The sequence below is a fragment of the Sabethes cyaneus genome, chromosome 1 (assembly GCF_943734655.1).
Source record: "Sabethes cyaneus chromosome 1, idSabCyanKW18_F2, whole genome shotgun sequence".
Taxonomy (NCBI): domain Eukaryota; kingdom Metazoa; phylum Arthropoda; class Insecta; order Diptera; family Culicidae; genus Sabethes; species Sabethes cyaneus.
In genome coordinates this window covers 103204934-103225352 of record NC_071353.1, presented here as the reverse complement: position 1 = coordinate 103225352, position 20419 = coordinate 103204934, and the positions used below count along the sequence as shown (strand labels likewise).

Sequence of the window (20419 nt, the reverse complement as noted above, 5' to 3'; positions counted from 1 at the left end):
AGGATCAACCGTTCAAATTGAGCTAAAGCTGTAACCCTTCGAAGCCCGACGACATCTGTCGGTAGCGATGTTTTTTTACACCACTTCACCAATTCAGCGAAACTTCTCAAGTGAAAAAGTGCCACCGTGATTATAATGCAATGCTGCTGCTCTTGTGTGGTGTGATGACGACGATGATGGTGAAAAAAGACGCCGGAAAGTGTTTCTCCGGCTTCCCGTTCCGAGTGAGACTTTTTGCAAACACGCATCAGTGTTTCTTTGCGCTCCGAAGCATCAGAAACTTCCGGAATCTGCTCCAGGCTGAGCAGCCGTAGCAACCAGTCAGCCAGCATGATGTTGTCCCCTGTGCTCGTGGAAAATGATGACAGGCGTGTTATCACTTTCCGTGACTTGTTACTTTGTGGTGATTTTTTAAAGTTGTTCTTTTCCTACTACAGTTGTTCACAGCGAGTTTACCCCGTAATGGAAACGACCTAGAATCTGGACCAGGGAAGATAGGTGGCTCGTTTCGTCTTGTTTAACATTGAAATTAGCGACTGACTATCGAGACTGACAATATTACTAAATGTACAAATGTGTTCCTTTTTATATAAAAATCAAATAAACTAATAGTTTTATCGTATCCCATTATTATTCAAAAGGAGTCTCACCTGAAGAATTCTGTTATAACTGCAAGAAAACAAGTTTATTTGTTCATTGCGCTCGATTGCAGAACGGTATGAAGGTATGCGGCAAAAATGGTGACTATGTCATGCGCATTAATTACACCATGTTAGACATTTGTCGAAACATTTGTAGAACAGTGAGCCAAACACCGTTTTTGCTCTGCTGCTACTACTACTGCCCCTCCCTACCGAAGCTCTATGCTATCTCCAGGGGATCGCCGACGATTACCGACGGGTTGTATGCGCGCACGCTCTAATGAGCTGCGGCGAGCAGTTCGGACGAACCGCGTTGACAGCAGGGTTTCCAGAGCGCACTGTTTTCTGTTTGCCTGAACATATTACACACCCGCCGAGCGAACCGTCGCAGCGGGAGGCCTGCCGCTTATCTGCGACAAGACATCTACGGCTGTGGCACGGTTGCGACGCAAACGAACAACTCAGGCAAATTTCATACAAATTGGTTATAGTTTTGCAGTCGCCTCCGGACGAGATCGACGATTCTCCACGTTTCCGCGTCTTATTTCTGCCATGTTTCGCAGTCGAGGGGACTGCCGAAGCAGTTTTTATTGAAAATTAATTGGATGATGTTCGACCTGATTTGTAATCTTTCACTAGTCTTCCTTTTCTTCACATTTTATTTATTCGCCTCTATGGAAGTGAATCTTGATCTTTGATCACACAGTCTGGAGCGCAAAAAGTGAGTAACATGCGCTTTTATGCTGAATTTAATTGCCGATCGATTTTTGCTTATCTTTCGCACTAGATCTTGCACACCGCCTTCAGTGCCATCAGTGAAACAGAGAGAGGTAGTGTGAGCTTGTTGGTCGGCCCTGTAGGCCGGCAGCTCACAGTAGAGGGTCTTATCGTTCGATCGTGCTCGCGATTTGTAGTTTTGTCTTGTTGAACATGATATCCACGAACAACAACCACCAACTTCACAAATGAACGTGCTACAGAAATCACGATCGTCAGAAATGAGCGTTTAATTGGAATCGCGCTCCCTTCAGTCTCGGTATGTGTGTGTATGTGTGCGTTTTGTGGTACGCTTTCCCGATATTACCGCACAATCTCGATGACAGCAGACGTCCGTGCCCCGCTCGAACTCTTGCGTTTCTTCCGGCCCATACAGCCGGTGTAAGCTTCGTACGGCAACCGACAATCGCTCGATCCACCAAGAGCAGGGAAGAGTTTTACGATCGCACAGAAAGAAACGAAAAAATGAAATCCTTTCGCAGTAATGGCTTCATTTATGGCCAGTGAATGGGTTAAGTGTAGTTCAACTGAAGGCTATCTCTGATGGAGGCAGGAACGTTTATTGCCCGTTTCGAAAAGTGCTCTGGTCTTATTTTATCGCTTAGAGATCAAAAAGCAAGAAAAAGAGAATAAAAAAACGAACTCAGTCAAAGCTACGCAGTCAATTTCCACCTAATTGCTTCCAGCTTTCACAGAACCGCGGGGCTAGGCTCTTCTTTGTAAACCTCTTTTCTGCACAGATCAACGGTAGTCGTTTCAGCAATTGACATGTCATAAACGTTTCGATATTCATGTCAACATAAGGTTGATTGGTGAATTACGCTTGTTTACACACAAACACTTGATGAAATTGAAAAAAAAAAACGGAATAGATATGTTCAACCTGCTTTTAGGTTATATTGAACAAGACGGACAACAAGGCGGAAAGACGGTAAAATATAGAAGTACCGTAATCCGGGGGCAAAATGATCAAATCTACAACTACAACAAACTTAAATTTTTGAAGGTGTTATGAAATTAAATTTAAAACTTGTTTCTTTTAATATGTTGAACAATCAACAATTCTTAAAAAATAATTAACTAATTTCTCAATCAATTGCTTTTCAATTGATATGAATATTCGCAGTATATTAGTTTCGATTTAAACAAACATATTTTTCATACACCGAAATGATGTTAATGAACGTTAAATATATTAACTCACACTCAGCTGATAATTTCCAATCCAAAACAGTGATCAAATAATTGTAATTATTTATTGAAATAATTGAGAAAAATCAATTGATAATATTTTTTTTTTTTTGAGAACAGCACTTTTTCCTAACTCGGTAACTATGGTTTACCATGCGTTAACATAATGTTTTGGTGTTGTTTTCTCTTTTCCCTATTTTTTACTTATTTTCAATCAGAATACTACCAAGAAGAAGACCATTATTTAATCTATTGTATAAGTTAATATTTTTTTGAAACGATGGTTCTACAATTGATAAGGGACAGTAGGGGAAAGAAATGAAAATTTTTTTTTGGTGAAGGAGGCCTCCTTCAAATTCATTTCTTTCCCCTACCGTCCCTTATCAATTGTAGAACCATCGTTTCAAAAAAATATTAATATATATGTATGACCTCATTTCAAGGTCAAGACTAAAAACTTTAGATTAGTCTATATTGTATAAGTACCAGCCAAAGTTTTCAGTTATAAAAATGTTGATATGGATAACGACGAATTTCAAAAATAAAATATTCCACGAAGTTAAAATATGTTTTATGAAGGAGGATGAAAGTTTCAACATTTTTTGAATTGCCGCAACTGAAGAAATAAGTAAATTGCTATATATTTCAGTACATATTACAATAAAAAGATCGTGGAAATATAGATTTCACCCGATAGCGTTGTTTCGAAATTTTCTAGGAAAATATTTTCATACTAATGATCAACAAAATATTTACATGCAGAATAATACACTGAAGTCGCTTTTTACGCGGTTTTTTATATGCGGTTTTTTACGCGACTATTTTTACGCGGTTTTCGGAATTTACGCGGTTTTGATTTACGCGGGACGTATCCTGTGCGTAAAAAGCGACTTGAGTGTACCTTTATTTTGATTTTGACATTTGCTCTTTGTGTGATTACACCAATCATCCAAGCAAAAGCAACAAGCAACAAACAACGCACGAAAATCCAACCTGCCGCTCATCAAGCTGGCGAAATAGTTAAAAGTGACCAAAGCAACTGTCAACAACTGTTATTACACAGTTTTCGAGGAACGTTTGATAACGTCAAGAATCTGGATCGAAAATCAGGAGGCCTGAATCGAAAGAAAAAAGTGACAGCGCTTTCAAGTGGAAGAAGGTAGTGACTCCAAGGCCAACATCATCATCGGGGGCTATTATATTATGCTCAGGTTGGCCAGGAGGAGAATTTAAACCGGTGATTGGACGGTTCAGCGCACACCCGCAAACGAACGAAAACGGCCTATGACTTGTCGACTTCACCGCCTCCAAGTACATGACCATACGTAGTACCTTTTTCCAGCATAACCTCCAACATCGGTCACCTGAATATCACCCAACCAGACGGAATCACAAATTGACCACGGGCTGATAGATGTTCGGCACTTTTCAGACATTATCGACGTCAGAACCTATTGGGGCGCAAATATTGATTTGGGCCACTACCTAGCGATAGCAAAGATATGTCAAAAACTATCTGTTGTGAACAACGTACGATACCGGTGCACGTCACGGTAAAATCTAATGCGACTGAAGCAATGAGATGTCGCTGAAAGCTACGCGTAATCTCTGGACACCGCATTGCCGGAAACGGGTGAGCTGGATGAGGGGCTTGAGGATTGTTGGAATGCCGTAAAACCGGCCATTAACAGCGTAGCGGATAACGTCCTAGGTCGTGTGGCACCGAATAGACGTAACGAATGGTTCGACAAGGAATGCCAACAGATAATGGCAGAGAAGAACGCAGCGCGGGTACAAATGCTGCGTAGACCCGCTCGAAAGAATGTGGAGCGATACAAACAGAAGCGAAGACAGCAAACCCGACGCTTCAAGGAGAGGAAACGCCACCTGGAGGAGGAGTGCGAAGAACTCGAGTAGCTGTACCTCTTTCACGACACATGGAAGTTCAATCAGAGACTTAACGAATCTCGCAAAGGCTTTATGCCGCGTGCCAAAATGTGCAGAGATAAAGATTTAGATGGAGATATTTTGAGTGAGAACCGTGTGGTGATCGAAAGGTAGAAGCAGCACTACGATGAACACCTGAATGGTGTGCAGGTGAAAGACCAAGAGAAAGGGACCTCATTGGTGCAGCAAGCAATGGAGATGGGCCACCTCCATTGCTGAGCGAAGCTAGAGAAGCCGCCTTGCAGCTTCAGAACAACAAAGCAGCAGGAAAAGATGGCATTGGAGCGGTACTTATTAAAATGGGCCCGTACAAGTTGGCTGGCTGTCTGCAGCAACAGATTGTCAGGATTTGGAATACGACTACCGGAGGAGTGGAAAGACGGGGTTATCTTCCCTATCTACGAGAAAGGCGATAAGCTGGATTGAGAGAACTACCGAGCGATCACTATACTGTGTGCCGCATACAAAGTGCTGTTCCAAATCATCTTCCGTCGACTATCACCAATAGATTCGTGGGAAGCTATCAGGCCGACTTCATGGAGGGTCGGTCTACAACGGACCAAATCGTCACCCTGCTGCAGATCTAGCAGAAGTGGCGCGAATTCTGAGTCCCAACGCATCACCTATTCATTGATTGATTGCTTTCAAAGCCACTTATGATAGTGTAAACCGACAAGAGCTATGGGAAATTTTGGACGAAAACGGCTTACCGGGTAAGCTTACTAGCCTTATAATGGTTACGATGGATGAGATCCAGTGCTGTGTGAGAATCTCGGGTGGATTCTCGGACCCATTCGAATCTCGCAGGGGACTTCGACAACGAGCTGGTCTTCCCTGAGGTGTCCAAATGCGGGCGCGATTTTCAATAAATCCAGTCAATTTATCTGCTTTGCTGACAACGTGGATGCTTTTGGCAGAACATTTGAAGTGGTGGAAGATCAGTACACCAGACTAAAACGCGAAGCAGAGAAGATTGGGTTGACAATAAATACGTCTAAAACGAAGTATAAACTGGCGGGAGGAACTGAGCGCGACAAGGTTCGCTTAGGCAGTACCGTAGTATAATCTACGGAGGTTTGTTCGAGGTAGTCGACGAGTTCGTATACCTTGGTTTACTGGTAACAGAGAACAACAATGCCAGCCGTGAGATTTAAAAGGAGTACTGTCAGTGAACGTCGCCTACTACGGACTCCACAAACAGTTGGTCGAACCAACTGAGCTTCCGTACAAAGTTTTGTGCAAATTGTACAAAACGCCAATTAGACCGGTTGTCCTCTACGGGCATGAAACGTGGACACTGCTAGAAGAAGATCTGCGAGCACTCGGAGTATTCGAACGGTAGGTGCTAAGAACGTGGCGGTGTGCAAAAAGGAACAAGACGAAGATGGGTACGGCGAGCTAGGTAGCAACACTAAGTTGAGCAAGATCTGGCGAGCACTGGGTGTCCGCAGAACTGGAGATCAGATGCCGTGGATCGAATAAGGAGGATTTACGTAACGCAGGGCTTGTCATAAGATGTAAGACCAACTAAGTAAGTAATTGTGTAATAACAGTTTTCGAGGAACGTTTGATAACGTCAGAAACCTGGATCGGCAATCTAGAAGTCTGGAAAGGTGGTGGAATTCGACAGCCGCAAACCGTAGCGAAGTAAAAACGAGTGACCAGCGCTTTCAACCGGAATCCCAAACTCTCTCTTCGTGATGTCGCAAACAAGCTGGAAATGTCATCTACAACCATCGATCTACAAGAAGGTAGTGACTCACCACTCGTTTAACGCGAATTCTAATTAATAAACCCTTTACAGCAAGCCTCCGACTCATTGACTATCCCACAAGATTCCATGGTTTATTTATGAGTAAATTCTTCCTTTTCCATTTTCAAGATGAGTATCAATATCAATAATGACTTTCAGGAAATGTTTCCCTATTGGATGGGTCAGTGTTATTCCCAATCATTGGTCCTCAAACCTCGAAGGACGATGCTAACAAGCTAGTCGTCGTATGATCGAATCACGACTGGTAGATGCTGCTTAGAATCAGAGAGCTCGTTGCTCTAGCCCCGTTATTGTCGTGTACTCCAACAACCGATGGCGGAGGCTGTCGATAAAGAAGAATCAAGTCTTAAAGACGTTTAAGTCTAAGGCTTTGCTTTTTTTGTCTTCAAGCGTTAACAGCCAAAATTAGAGGTCATCGGTATGCAACATACAAGGCGGGCTGCGTAACCGCGAGGTTTCCGAGTCTACTTTGATTCAAATTTTTGTAGAATCAGACTATTCCGATCGAAAGTTTTGCCCCATCCGCTGTACTCAACAGATTTTGCACCGTTTTACTTCAAAGCAAAGCATCGATTGCTTTGGTTCTTATGATGGTTAGAGATCCCTACTCCCACTAAGAGGGGGGGGGGCTCCCATACAAATCTATACATATAAATATGGATTTCTGTCTGTCTGCCCGAATATTCTTTATAGAATCAAAAACTACTGAACCGATAGGCGTGAAAATTTGCATATAGGGGTTTTTGGGGCCAGGGAAGGTTCTTATGATGGTAAGAAACTCCTCCCCCTAAGAAGGAGGGCTTCCATACAAATGAAACACAAATTTGTGCATAACTCGAGAACTAATCAAGCAAATGGAACAAAATTTTACATGTGGGTGTTTTTGGAGACAAGAATTTTTTCTATGGTGAATTGAGACCCTTCCCCACTTTAGGGGGGGGGGGGGCTCCTATCCAAATGAAATTGAAATTTCTGCATAACTCGAAAATTAATTAAGCAAATGGAACCATATTTGGCATGTGGGTGTTTTTGGAGGCATGAATTTATTCTATGATGAATTAGGACCCCTTATCTTTTTAGGTGGGGGCTCCCATACAAATGAAATACAAATTTCCTCATAACTCGAGAACTAAGCAAGCAAATGGAACCAAATTTGGCATGTGGGGGGCTTTGGGGGCATGAATTTTTTAATGATGGTTTGAGACCCCTCTCCCCTGTGGTAGGGGGATAAGGACTCTCATACAAATAAAACAGAAATTTTTGCGTAACTCAAAAACTAATCGAACTAGAAAATTTTTAGACTCTTTCATAAAACATTAATCAATAACAAGACCCCAAAAACTATCAACAGTAATATTAGATAATTCAGCGCGAGACGGCCACAGGCCGCGAGTGTTGCCGGCGACCTGTCGTCGAAAGCGTTGGCCACAGCGGAGGACAGCCCCCCGTAGAGATCACCTCTATCTAGGTTTATTTATTTTCCTAGATCTACTGACCTCTATTACTTTCCTTCAGTTGGGTCACCCTTGCGAAATGTACTTTCTACGAAAAGGTTTTCCGTGAAACGGTACATCCCGCGTAAGGTTTTTCGCGAAATGGTATTCTGCGAAATTCTATATTCCGCGTTATGGTCAACCGAGAATTGGTGTTCCGCAAAATGGTATTCGGAATGGTTTGTAATGATGGCGAATATTCAAATGCTATCCGCTTTATTTTATCAGGCTAAGCAATGGACTGGGGTGGTTTTCTACTTTACTGAGAGGAAAATGTGTATATTAAAACACTCAGTTTCCCCAGAAACTTGCAAAACTCGAGATTGTGACGAAGGTCATCCGAGATTCACGATTTATGTACAACACAGTTAATTTGTGGCAATACGAAGTTTGTCGGGTCAGCTAGTACTCTTATAAAATTGAATTAGCTTGAGTTACGCAGAAGACTTGACGTTTTCTCAAATCTCTTAATCTGATAATCTGAATGATCTCTTGATACTATGCAGCGATCTGTTTGATATATGAATTTCGTGAGCAATCTTCAGTGACAGATTGACAACGCAGCGGTGGTAGCGCGCGAATCAGTAAGAATAAATATTTATGAACTGTTTTAGTGGTGTTTGTTCCATGCCAATCCTATCTGGAGGAACAAACATATATCTGAAGAGAATCTTTTTCGTCCTCGCTTTCTGTCTCGAAGACGTGTACTGCCGATCCATCAAACTGGATAACTGAACACGACCCGACTGCCGATTGCACAGATATGATTTCAGCATTCCGAGTGTACCATAAAATCATGTAAATGGAAGGCATCTTCCTCTTGGCATTGGATGGTACCATCTTAACGATAACTGACCCTAACTGTGTTCGGGATCAGCATCAATCCAAAGAAGTTGTGTGGAGATGACAGTTTTATTCTATCGTGCAATCACAAACGACTTTACAGGAACAACGAGCCGCTCAGAATTATGAAACTATTATAATCCGAAATCCATTGGAAGTTCACAATTTTCGTAACCTTCTCTTTCGTAAAAATTTGACTAAGCAACAACAAATCTCATTCAGAAGGGAATACCATTTCCAACTGAATCTGAGCTTTCCCCTTCGGAGCAAACAAATCCCACAGTAACGGTGAAACCTCTAGTTTTCAACAAGTTTCGTTTATTCGTTTGTAGAGTTTGCTCCGATGCGGATCAACGCATCACCAGCTCGACAATAAAAACCCACCGTAACCGCTGGGGAGAAGCAAAATAACAGTAGCATAAAAACACACACAAAAAAAGTAAATCCAATCTCGCATTCGATTGAAACGCATTCGACTTGGCATTTGAGCATGCATGGACCCCTCCGCAGAAGTTTTCCACGAAAACGTGATTCGCTCTACCGTTAGGGGATATTTGTGGCAATTATTTACGCAAGGAAGCAGAGCAATTATGAAAAAGTTCCACACTAAAATTTGCATTTGTTCACCCCTCGGTTCTCACATCGGGATGCCGGATGCAGATTATTTTTTCACCGCGCAGGCTGGCTGGAAGCTCTGCTGCGCTTTGTATCCAAACGGGATTCACTGCTCAGAGCCGACTTTTTATGACTCTACACGAATCGATGAGAAACAGAGAGATGTGGTAGGGGGAAGGTGGTTCAGGATTTAAAAAAAACGGAGCTAACTGCGAGACAGAGAAAAAAATGCAATAATGAAAAGTGAAGGAGTTTTCCACAGCTATTTTGCATTTTTTTACTCTAATTTTGTTCTGTTATCATACCGTTGTTGGTTGAATGGTTGCGGTGAATCTGTGTGCCCGATGTATCCTTGTGTCAGTATGGTGGGGTAGCATGTGGCGTTTGCGTACAGTACCGTGTTGGTGTCGTAAAAAAGTTATTATATTGACACTTTTATGTAAAAATACAACATAAATCAGTTTAAAATTGTAGCCTACTTTTATTGTTTAAGTATTAGTTTGATTATGAACAGAGAGATCGGTCCTCGTCAAGATTGAAATCACCAGTTTTCGAAGAGTCATTCCGTAATGCTTTCTACTCATTCATTTCTATCAGAGCTAAAAATCGTCTTTCTGTCTTATTTCACAAACGCGCTACAGAACTGAGGATGGAAGTAATAATATTCATTGTGACCACCAGTCGGCATTATCCTGAAGCGAAATACTGTGCTTTGATATTATAGGGAGTTCGACTATAGATCAGTTGCGCTGCCGCTGACAGTCGGCAAAGATATGGTAAAATATGTATATGTGACATTCTGGGACAGGATTGGAACAATTCACTCCGGCTGAGGAGCTGTTTGCTTCATGCATAATTTACGCCGGCTGTTGATATGTCGTTAATAAAACATGACGTTGTTAGCGTAATTGTTATGTCTTCAATAAGCAGTCTGTAAATCGATCCTACTTCTAGCGGCTGGTGTGCATAAATGTCGATGTTTTGCTAAAACACAACTCCTTTACAAGCGTTAACCCAATGTAGGCAAGTTGTGTGTGGAATAAAGCTTCACCAATTTACACATTTTATGAGCACGAAGGTCAATACAAAATTACAGTAGATTTTCTTAAAAAAACATTTTTCTACATAGCAATATGATTCTATTTAAAGAAGCAGTACTGTCATCATTGCGAAGTTACCGAATTATGATAAAAGTCAGCATGTTGTACGATACCAGCAAACTATTTGACAGCAGCACCTGAACGTTTATGTAGAGTTCGAATTCGAAGATATGCCAAAAAATCCGTACAACGTTGCAACGGTTGGAAAGACCCAGAATAACGTAGTGAAAAGATAATTTAATAAGGAACAACATCATTTGGCACTGACGAAATTTAACATGTGAATACCTTCAACGCATTGAGTTCGTATGTTGAACGCGAGGTGGTTCCGCATCAAAGATAGGATATAATTTCATTTTGAAAATGTGTTTCATATGTACTAATCGATTCAACTTCGAAATATCTTTTAATTACCTCTAGCGGCTTTACTGATTTTATTCTATTTGTATCATTTAAGGGGAAACCCAAAATGGCTAACGTTTTTGTGTTAGTGCCTCAAACGCCGTAGGAGAAAGTACTAGGATTTTTAAAAAACAAAGATTGATAAAAATATCCGGAAAGCATGTAAATTGAAAGATTTCATGGTGTCCCAATTCTGACTTCTTTCTTTCAAAAGGTAAACAAAAGAGAACTGTCAAACCGCCATTAAAACAAAGGTAAATGAGTGTTCACGACAGCGAAAAATACGCTAAAATCTGCCAATCGTATGAAACACGTGCTTTCGAAGATTCGAGAAGCATTTCCAAGCTGCCTGCATCTGCTAGCAACGTACATCGAACATTCTAGGCACTTCTTTCCTATTCCAGCAATGTATTTCGTCGAATCTTCCCAAAGTTGCCCGAGATGACCAGAATGTCGCGCCGTGTACTATAAATACGGGTGTTTAACAGAATGCATAATTAATAAGAAGTATTTCAACCGCCTTAGAGTCAACATCGATTTAACCACCGTGATAGTAACAACAAGTGATAAGAACTAAGTGAAAGTGTGTAAAAGTACAGTTGAATAAAACTAGTGTTAAGTAAAAGTGATCTATTCCCGATATCCGAAAGAATTCCAGTTCGTCGTCGTCCCTAGTCGGTAAACCGTTCCGGCTAGGATTCAGTGTTTTGCGTGACCCTTCCACCCTCTCCGGCGTCGTCTCTGGACTCTACCCTCTGCAGTGGTGTGGCACATATCCATCCAGTTGTTGTTACTGTGACTTTAGCTCCAACGGCGGTAAGAAGGCACCGCCGTCACATGTTGGCATTGGTGCCAACAACGAGTAAACTGCATAAAGTGCAGTTGCAAATGTTTTTAATAAATAAAAGATGCAAAATATCTGAACGTTGGCTTGAGAAAGTTGTTTCCGAAACAGTTTAAATTTGACATACAAGATTTTGAAGAAGTAAACTATGTCGAGTCCTCTCTGGTTGGACACCAACTTGTCCTTTATGACCGAACAGTAAAGTAATCACCGAATAAAAGTCTCTCAGTTTTCTGGGAAGTACCTGCATGCTTTCCGATTTATTGAGGGCCCGCAAGTTCGACATTTTAGCGCTACAGGAGGTTTGCTGGAAGGAGTCTACGGTAGATTCGTATAGGAATGAATACACCATTTTACCACAACTGCGGTAATACACACGAGCTGGATACAGCTTTTATGGTGAAGGGCCACATGCAACAGCGCGTTATTAGGTGGTGGCCAATCAACAGCTGCATGTGCAAGTTGAGGCTTAAAGGCCATTTCTCAAACGTTGGCATTCATAGCCCACACATAGCAACTGATGAGGATGATAAGGACGCTCAGGTTGGCCAGGAGGAAGAGGAATTCAGACCGCACCATACGCAGTGACTAGCAAAATGACCACGATTTAATTGATAGACGGCACTTCTGGAATATAACCGACGTTAGAACCTATCGTGGCGCAAACATAGATTCTGACTACTAGGTTTTGATGGTTAAAGTGAACCCGGAGGAATCAACCCCGGTCAGCTCAGAGCACATCAAAATTTAACATTCAATTTGATTATCCGTGCCGGTCACAATTGCCACAATAGATCAAATAACTGGTCGCAGTGGAAAATGTACCCAAAGCAAAGATCCGTGCCGGTTAGTGACTCGATCGAGCGACGGCGCCAATAAGGCGAAAACAACTTAAAAATTTACATTAAAATGTCGCGTTTGCACCACATTATAGGTTAACGCCAGTCAGAAATGGCGTGGGTTCGGATCCCACCGCTGTCACCACAAAATGTAGGCCCCTGAGGGTACCTGTTTCTTTCTAAGGAAATAAAAAAACATGTTCCTATAACCGACCGTACGGGTCGACCAGTCAAATCGGAATTCCCCTTATATTATCTATGTTCGTTACACGTTAACTTGGCTTACTTCTACCTTACTCTGAACTCCAACACGACTTCTCCTAGCGAGAATCGTGTTGTCCTATTCTGCCTAGCGGCAAACTTCACCCGTACATTGAGCCTCCCTATCGCGCTTGCAATTTCGGCCCTCACATTCGGGCTTTGTTTGTCAACAATCGACAAACACCCATGAGAGGGTCACGCCCGCGCCGAGCATACCAGCCTCGCTGAGCGGCCAACCCTTTCATGCCAATTCGCCATCGGTTGAGTCACGTGGCTTTGGCACCTCGAACAGTCATACGATTCATTATTTACCTACTCGGTGAAATACGATAGTGCATTTGCTTTGGAAATCGTTCGTTGGTGCAGGGTAAGAATTTGGCGCGTTCGTTCACCTAGAATGTGGTGCGAACGCGACATTTTAATGTGTTTTCATTTTTAAGCTGTTTTCGCCTTATTGGTGCCGTCGCTCGATCGAGTCACCGACCCGCACGGATAATCAAATTGAATGCAAAATTTTGATGTGCTCTGAGCTGACCGGGGTTGATTCCACCGGGTTCAGCCAGAGAAAAATGCGTGAGATCATGCTCATAGGGGCTGAGGGTCGCTTCACAGTCTAGATCAACTCAAGTTACCTGAACTCGCTACTCAGTACGCGCGAGATCCTTGATGCAACGCTGCCGGGTCAAGGAGAGTTAAAACGAAGCATCTTTCGAGGACTGCACCTACCAACAGTGCAGCGGAAGGTGCCATTGGGTTCACTAAAAGGAGACGTAAAGACGTAATTCGACGAGAAATGCTAGAAGATATTAGACGAAAAGAATGCACTTTACGTGGATTTTAGAGCAGCATACGATACAGTTGAATGCGAACAATGCAGCAGATAATGCACGAGTACGGTTTTCCGGACAAACCGGACGCGGCTGATCAAAGCTACTCTGGAGCGAGTGAAGTGCTACGTGCGCGTTTCGGGGACGCTTTCGAGTCCTTTCGAATCGTGCAGAGAACTGCGGTGAAGGTGTGATCCGGCGAGTGAGTATCAAAACGAGCGGAACGATCTTCAGCAAGAGTAGCCAACTCCTAGTCTTCGCAGCCAACCTCGACATTACTAGAAACCTTGGGACGGCGGAGGCAATCCACGCCAGACTAAAACGGAGGCTAGGAGGATAGTGCTACAAATCAATGCGTCGAAAACCAAACATATAGTAGGAAGAGGCTCCAGAGAAAGTACCGTTTACCTCCCACGGACAGTGACTGTTGACGGCGATGAACTGGAAGTGGTTGATGAGTTCGTGTATTTGGGATCTCTGGTCACCGCCCGCCGACAATAATCCAACGTAAGGAGATCCAACGACACATTAAAGCTGGAAATCGAGCCTACTTTTTTCTCCGCAAGACGCTTCGATCAAGAAGCATAAGCCGCCGCACAAAGCTGACGATGCACAAAACGCTAATCAGACCAGTAGTCTTCTACGGAAGAGAGACAGCAACTCTACTTATGGAAGACGTACGTGCACTTACCGTATTTGAGCGAAAGGCGTTGCGGACTATTTTGGCGGAGTACAAATGGAAAGCGGAGAGAAAAAGATGCAACGCAAATATGTGGATAAGGTTTGACTTGAAGCCATTGCAATAAGGCAATAATTGTTGTAATATTAGTGACGCGAATACCAAGTCCCTTCGCATCGCCTTTTTATAGATTTCAAGGCCGGCTGTGATACATCGACCGTGAAGAGCTATGGAAAATGATGGACGAAAACCGCTATCCCGGGAAGCTGACAAGACTCATTAAGGCCACGATCGACGGTGTACAGAACTGTGTGATGATATCAGGCGCGTTATTTCCTGCCTTCTGTTCAACATCGCGCTAGAAAGTGTTATGAAACGGGCGGGGTAAAAAAGCAAAGCAAAGCCGTTCCGTTATCGAAACTAACCCTTCTGTTTTTATACGACAGACTTCGCAGCCAGCTGTTAGAGTGCAGGACAATTGCAGGGCCAGTTGCTACGATCCTATTGACTCTAACAGCCTCTCCCAGTCGAAATTCGAACATACGACGACTGGCTTATTAGGCCAGCGTCATACCTCGAAGCCAACTGGGAGGTCAACGGGCGGGGTACGATCTTCAATAAATCCAGCCAATTTTTCTATTTTCCTGACGACGTAGACATTGTCGGAAGGATGTTTCAGGTGGTTGATGAGCAGCATACCAAGCTGAAACGAGGCTGTATTAATGGTGAACACGTATAAAACCAAGTACCTCTTAGCAGAAGGAACCGAGTGCGATTGAGCTTGCATGGGCAGTAGTGTGGACGACAGGAACGAGTTCGAGGTAGTGGACGAATTTGTATACCTCGGGTCGTTGATGATATCGGATGACTGGAGCAGACGTTTTCTTGCCGGAAATGTGCTTACTACCGACTCTACAAGATCCTAAGGTCTGGTAAACTTCACTTTCGTACTAAAAGTATCATGATTGTACAAAACGTTAATAAAACTGGTAGTCCTCTACGGGCACAAAATGTGGACAATGCTCGACGGAGACTTGAAGCCACTGGCCGTTTGTAAACGTCGTGTGCTAAGTAACCGTCTTTGGATGAGAGGGATGAACCTCGAGTATACGCAGCTCTTTGGCGAACCCGGTATCCAAAAAGTTACAAAAGCTGAAAGGGTGCAATGGGCGGGACATGTTGTGAGAATGCCGGACAACATCTCCGCAAAGATGGTGCTCGCCTCGAATCCGGTTGGTACCAGGCGCAGAGGTGTGCAGAGCGTATTAGATGGGTAAACTAAGTGGAGCAAGACCTAGAAAGTGTGGGACACTCAAGAAACTGGAGACGGACAGCCATGGACCTAGTATGTTGGCGGAATATTGTTGTGAATCTGAAATCCTAGGGCACCAGAAGAAGTAAGCTAAAAACGAAATAAAATATTACCAAAAACGTTTTTTCACAGGTAACGTAGAGGACGGTAGAAGACAGTAAAGAAATAAAGCTGTCGATTGTGTTCCAAACAGGACGGGAACCAGGCGTACAGAGTGGGGAATGGGGTAAGGAATGGTCATTGGAGCAATGCTTAAGAAGTTGTGTACCGCTCCTTCTTGTCTAAGCTGGGGGATCCATGGATGGAACTAAGCTGCAATCGGTGCATTACAACCAGATTCGAACCCATTATTCCTTTCCTTTCGGTGAGGCCTTGTGGCTCACACCGGCAGTTCTGGTGGGGTTTGAAATACGTCGGACGCCTAATATTGGGGTTATGGAATCTTCCTCTGTAGTTCAAAGGAGCATCATAAGCCTAGGCGCTACATTCCGTTTTCAAAACTGGACCTTCTATTTACAATCGACAGACTTCCTAACCTTCCCAGCCGAGATTTCAATATAACTTATACATAATAACATAATAACTTTGCACACGATTTTTTAATCGCTTCTAAATGTTCTACAAAGTGATTCAGTATATTAAAATACACAATTTCTTTGAAGACAGTTTATTGCTAGGATGAATGTGTAATGAGTTATGAAACAGTAAAAAAAATCCCACTTTAAAAAAAAATCCAAGAAATGAGTGGTCCGTCTTTTAAAACATTTCTGTCAACGTCTGTACGGCAAACTACCCTAAAATCCGATTACGCCAGTGGAGATCGGAACCCGAACCCGGTGCGCGCAGGTGGAAAACGATCACCCACATCGTGCCGGTCGAAAGGCAAAATATTGCTAAATTACTCGATGATTATCACATCCATTCATTAACAAATTATCGTGTTTCGGTTGAAGAGGAAATTTAGCGTGTTGAGTATTATTGCCAGTGCAAATAACACGCTGCTGTTCTTGATCGTTTGTTTCGATCTGTTCGCCGGTAGCTCGAGCTCGAGAAATCCCGGCTCGGTCTAACGGCGGAGAGCACGCGGACCTATGTACAAACAAATCCAAATAGTTAACATCGTGTGGATGGAAAAGTTTTACATTTGGTTCCCTACCGATTTCTACCCACTTCATTTCCTTTTTCAAGCGGAAAACGCGGTTTAAAAATAAACATCGCAGCTTCCCGCTGCGTAGCAAAACCCGACAAGACTGAGAAGCAATCACTGCTTCGTGTTCGATTTAATAGTGTTAATTTTAGCTACCGCATGATAAATGAGCAGTTCACTATCCTTCTCCACATCTCCTCCCCAACAGGTGCCCAGGACCGTACTCGCACTTTAAGGGATCCGAGAAACCTAAACAGCGAAACGAAATGATGAAGGAATTATGAATCAGGTGTGAAAACTGACTGGCAACTTCTCGATCGATCAGAAACAGAAAACAAAATAGGTCAAAACAAATCCAAAATTAACACTGCGATAATTGTCTTCCCACCCGTAGGCAACACTACCGCGGCGCGGGCGTCGCTAATCGGGTGCGAAATACAGCTTCACCTAAGTGCTGGCCACCGAACGGAGAAAGCTTTAATCGGTCAAACTCAAAGTCGAAATGTAATCCCCGTCCGATTATTTACTGTGCTGAGGGATGCCTTTATGGTCCCTCAAACTAACCGCAAAGCCGTAAGCAATGAGCACAATGGTGACCGACCGGTATCGTCGGACACAAATACAAAGTCCTAATGTGATTTTATTGCTACCCTCTCTCGGATCGGAAGCAATTTTCTATGCTCAAACCCTCAATAACGAAGGAATAAATACAGTCATATACTGAGGATAGCAAAAACTAAGGCTTTCACATTCCAATGCGATGGCGAGTCTTTCGGTAACTCAATTCGTTACGTGCAAGTGTGCCGTTGCTGAGCGGAAGACTCTGGCGGTTAGACACTTGTGGTTAATTCACACTCCCATTTGTGCTGCGGCTGCTAACTTATCTCATACATATCGATTTTAGAAACGGAGACGAAAGAAGGAAACTCCACTTTGAATTGGGTTTATAGAAAAAAAAGTACAATTGTTTTTTTTTTTGGGAACCAAAGCAATCGACAATTAAAACGGCTAGCACCCGATAGATGGCAGTGTGCGTGTTTATCGAACAGTTAGCAACAGATGGAGCTACCCACTTACCTTATCATCGTCTCCCTCACTATCACAGATATATCCTTTGCCGGAACTGCACCGACTGCTGGCATCGCTTAGCCGGTCCCGCGAGCTGTCCGCATCCCGCTGGGCCACCGACGATGTGGTGAGTCGTTCCGAAGCTCGGCCACTGTCGTCCGAGGTACCCGGGTCGACGTTCGGTGGCAGCGAATGGTTCTGAAATAATTAGAAAAGAGAGATCGTCAATGATTAGTTTTTTTTTCGTTGAACATTAGACGTAACAGATAGTTAATAATTGCAGACATTTTCGGGTCGGTTTCGACTGTCACGAGCAGAGAGATGAGAACAGCATGATTAAATGGCTAACGCAGCATCATATCGAGCAACTGGTCCCGTTTATCACTTTGTTGCCTTTCTCTGCGGTCGAAAGGATACAAAGCGAACCGTAGATGCCGTAGATGTAGGAGGAGTTGGTCGAATGGGTGGTGAAATCAGCATAGATCTGGGATATCCTTTGATGCGGAATCGATGCTGCCCACACTCGTAGCGGGTTTACTGATGACAGAAGAGATTCCTACCGAGCAATCGGTTGTGATGATGATTATGGGCTTTATCTCTGCGGCTGGCCCGAGAGAAAATGAACATTTGGCTCGACTGATGGAGATGACAGAAGAAGGACTCACATGTGAAACGATCCGTGGCTTTCCGCATTATGAACAGAATTGAACCGTAGAGGCAAACAAGAAAATTTCGAGACCGGGAACGCCTCTGCCAATAATCAATTGGCCTTCTCAACCCGTCTCACTACCGGTAAATAGCTGTAATTTATGACCCCGAATCCAGCCGTAAAGTACCGATCGCTATCGTTTCTAAATAGACAAATTTACGTAAATACTCAATTTCCTGCAAACATCCGCTCGTAGAGTGGCTCCTCCCTGACGTCAAGGAAAATCATTGTTATTCCATTGCATCGTTCGCAAGGCTAATGTTCGACAGACAAATGCACAGGCGGCGGGTTTTGGATTGTGCAAATTGGATCCTTCGGTCGAACCTGACTGGAAACTTAGAGGTCAGACACGTTCAGCAGCACAATGCACTCACAACGGAGTCGGCAATGAATTGTTGTGGTACTGGCCCGGTTTAGGTGCGGAAGTGGATCGGAAATAAATCTGCCGTATAGGGCCGCACAGCACAGCAGCCACTCGTCCCGGGCGGCGCCAGAATATTGTCGATAGAGAGTGCACACACGCACAAACAAACGCACACACAGCCAGAGAATGGACCACGGAAATACGTAAGGTTGGCCTAAATGGGTTGTTAATTAACACGTTTCTCTGATAATTAATCTTGCAGGTCGTTTAAGCTTCGGCGAGAAGGAAAACCACCTTTCGATTAACTGTGAGAAAAAGTGTAAATCAAGCGGAGGATTTATTAGTTTGGACTGAAAGTATAAAAACGGTGTCCGGTAGTAGTAAATAACTATTACGCCAGTTAAGTAGCTCATATTTTAATTTTAAATAGCTTAAAAAAATTCAAAAACGTGCTAAACGTTTTGAACAATTTTTAAATATTTTTTAAATAAATTTTAAGTATTTGAAACATGTTCAACATTTTAGCCATTTTGAACGTTTTAAACATTTTTAATAGTTTTATTTTTTGAATAATTTAATCATAAAAAATTGAACATTGCACACAATTTAAAAAATTTAAACAGCATTTAAACATCTGAAACGTTTGAACAATTTGACATTTGACGACGTAACTATTTTTAAAATTTTTAAATATGAAATTGAAACATCCGAAACAGTTTCAACATTCTAGACATTTTGATTATTTTGAAAATGTTCAAGTGTTTCAAATATTTATACATTTATAAGATTTTGGGTGTTTGCATATTTTGAACATTCCAGAATTTGATTATTTAGAATGTTTTAAATATTTCAATTATTTCAACATTTTCAAGATATTAAGCAATTTAAAAAATTAGAAGCTTTCAACCATTCTTGAACATTTGAAAAAAATCAAATTCTGTGAGGAATTTAAACATTTTCATGAATATTTAATATTTAGAAGTTACAAAAATACTTACGTTACAAAGATTCTAAAAATGTGTGCATTTAAATAACCCTAAAACACCCCATTTTGTTGGTGTGTGCGTGCAGAACGATGTCTTTATTTTGTTTTTAACTTTTACTCGCTAGTTATCGAAATGATGTCCAAGCAAAATGAGCAACGTACTAAAATTTTACTCGCCCATCGCGAAAAAACAAATTGCCAAGGCACGATCCCGGAAGCTGTACACGACAATGGTGATGAAATTCGATCCAACTGCGCGGAGATGGACGATGCAGCCTACATCAAGGCAAACTTCAAACAGCTTGCTGAGTAAGAATTTTATACGAAAGCCGGAAGGGGAAAGATGACAGACATTTTCAAGCATATGAAACTGTCGTAGTTCGCTAAGAGTTGAAATGCGACATTCATTCATTGCAATCGAGAACATTAACCAGGAAAATTACATAAATGAGTATCAGAAAAAACGTCTTCTGCCTTTCCTGAAACAATATGATTGTTCCGTGCTGTTTTGGATGGATTTGCTACTCTGCCAACAACGTACAGGTACCCAGAGACAAGAACCCTTGTAACACGCTAGTGCTGCACCCAATTGAGAGATATC

At 42.6% G+C, this 20419-nt stretch overlaps 1 protein-coding gene across 7 annotated transcripts in view; it reads right to left on the bottom strand.

The window, feature by feature from the left end:
* LOC128732600 (proline-rich protein 36) overlaps nucleotides 1–20419 on the bottom strand; it is a 379912-nt gene that overhangs the window by 222103 nt on the left and 137390 nt on the right. For all 7 annotated transcript variants that reach the window (XM_053825879.1, XM_053825881.1, XM_053825882.1 and 4 more), the window contains exon 3: nucleotides 17770–17958. In XM_053825879.1, coding sequence (XP_053681854.1) covers nucleotides 17770–17958 — 189 coding nt within the window. The remainder of the gene's footprint in view (nucleotides 1–17769; nucleotides 17959–20419) is intronic.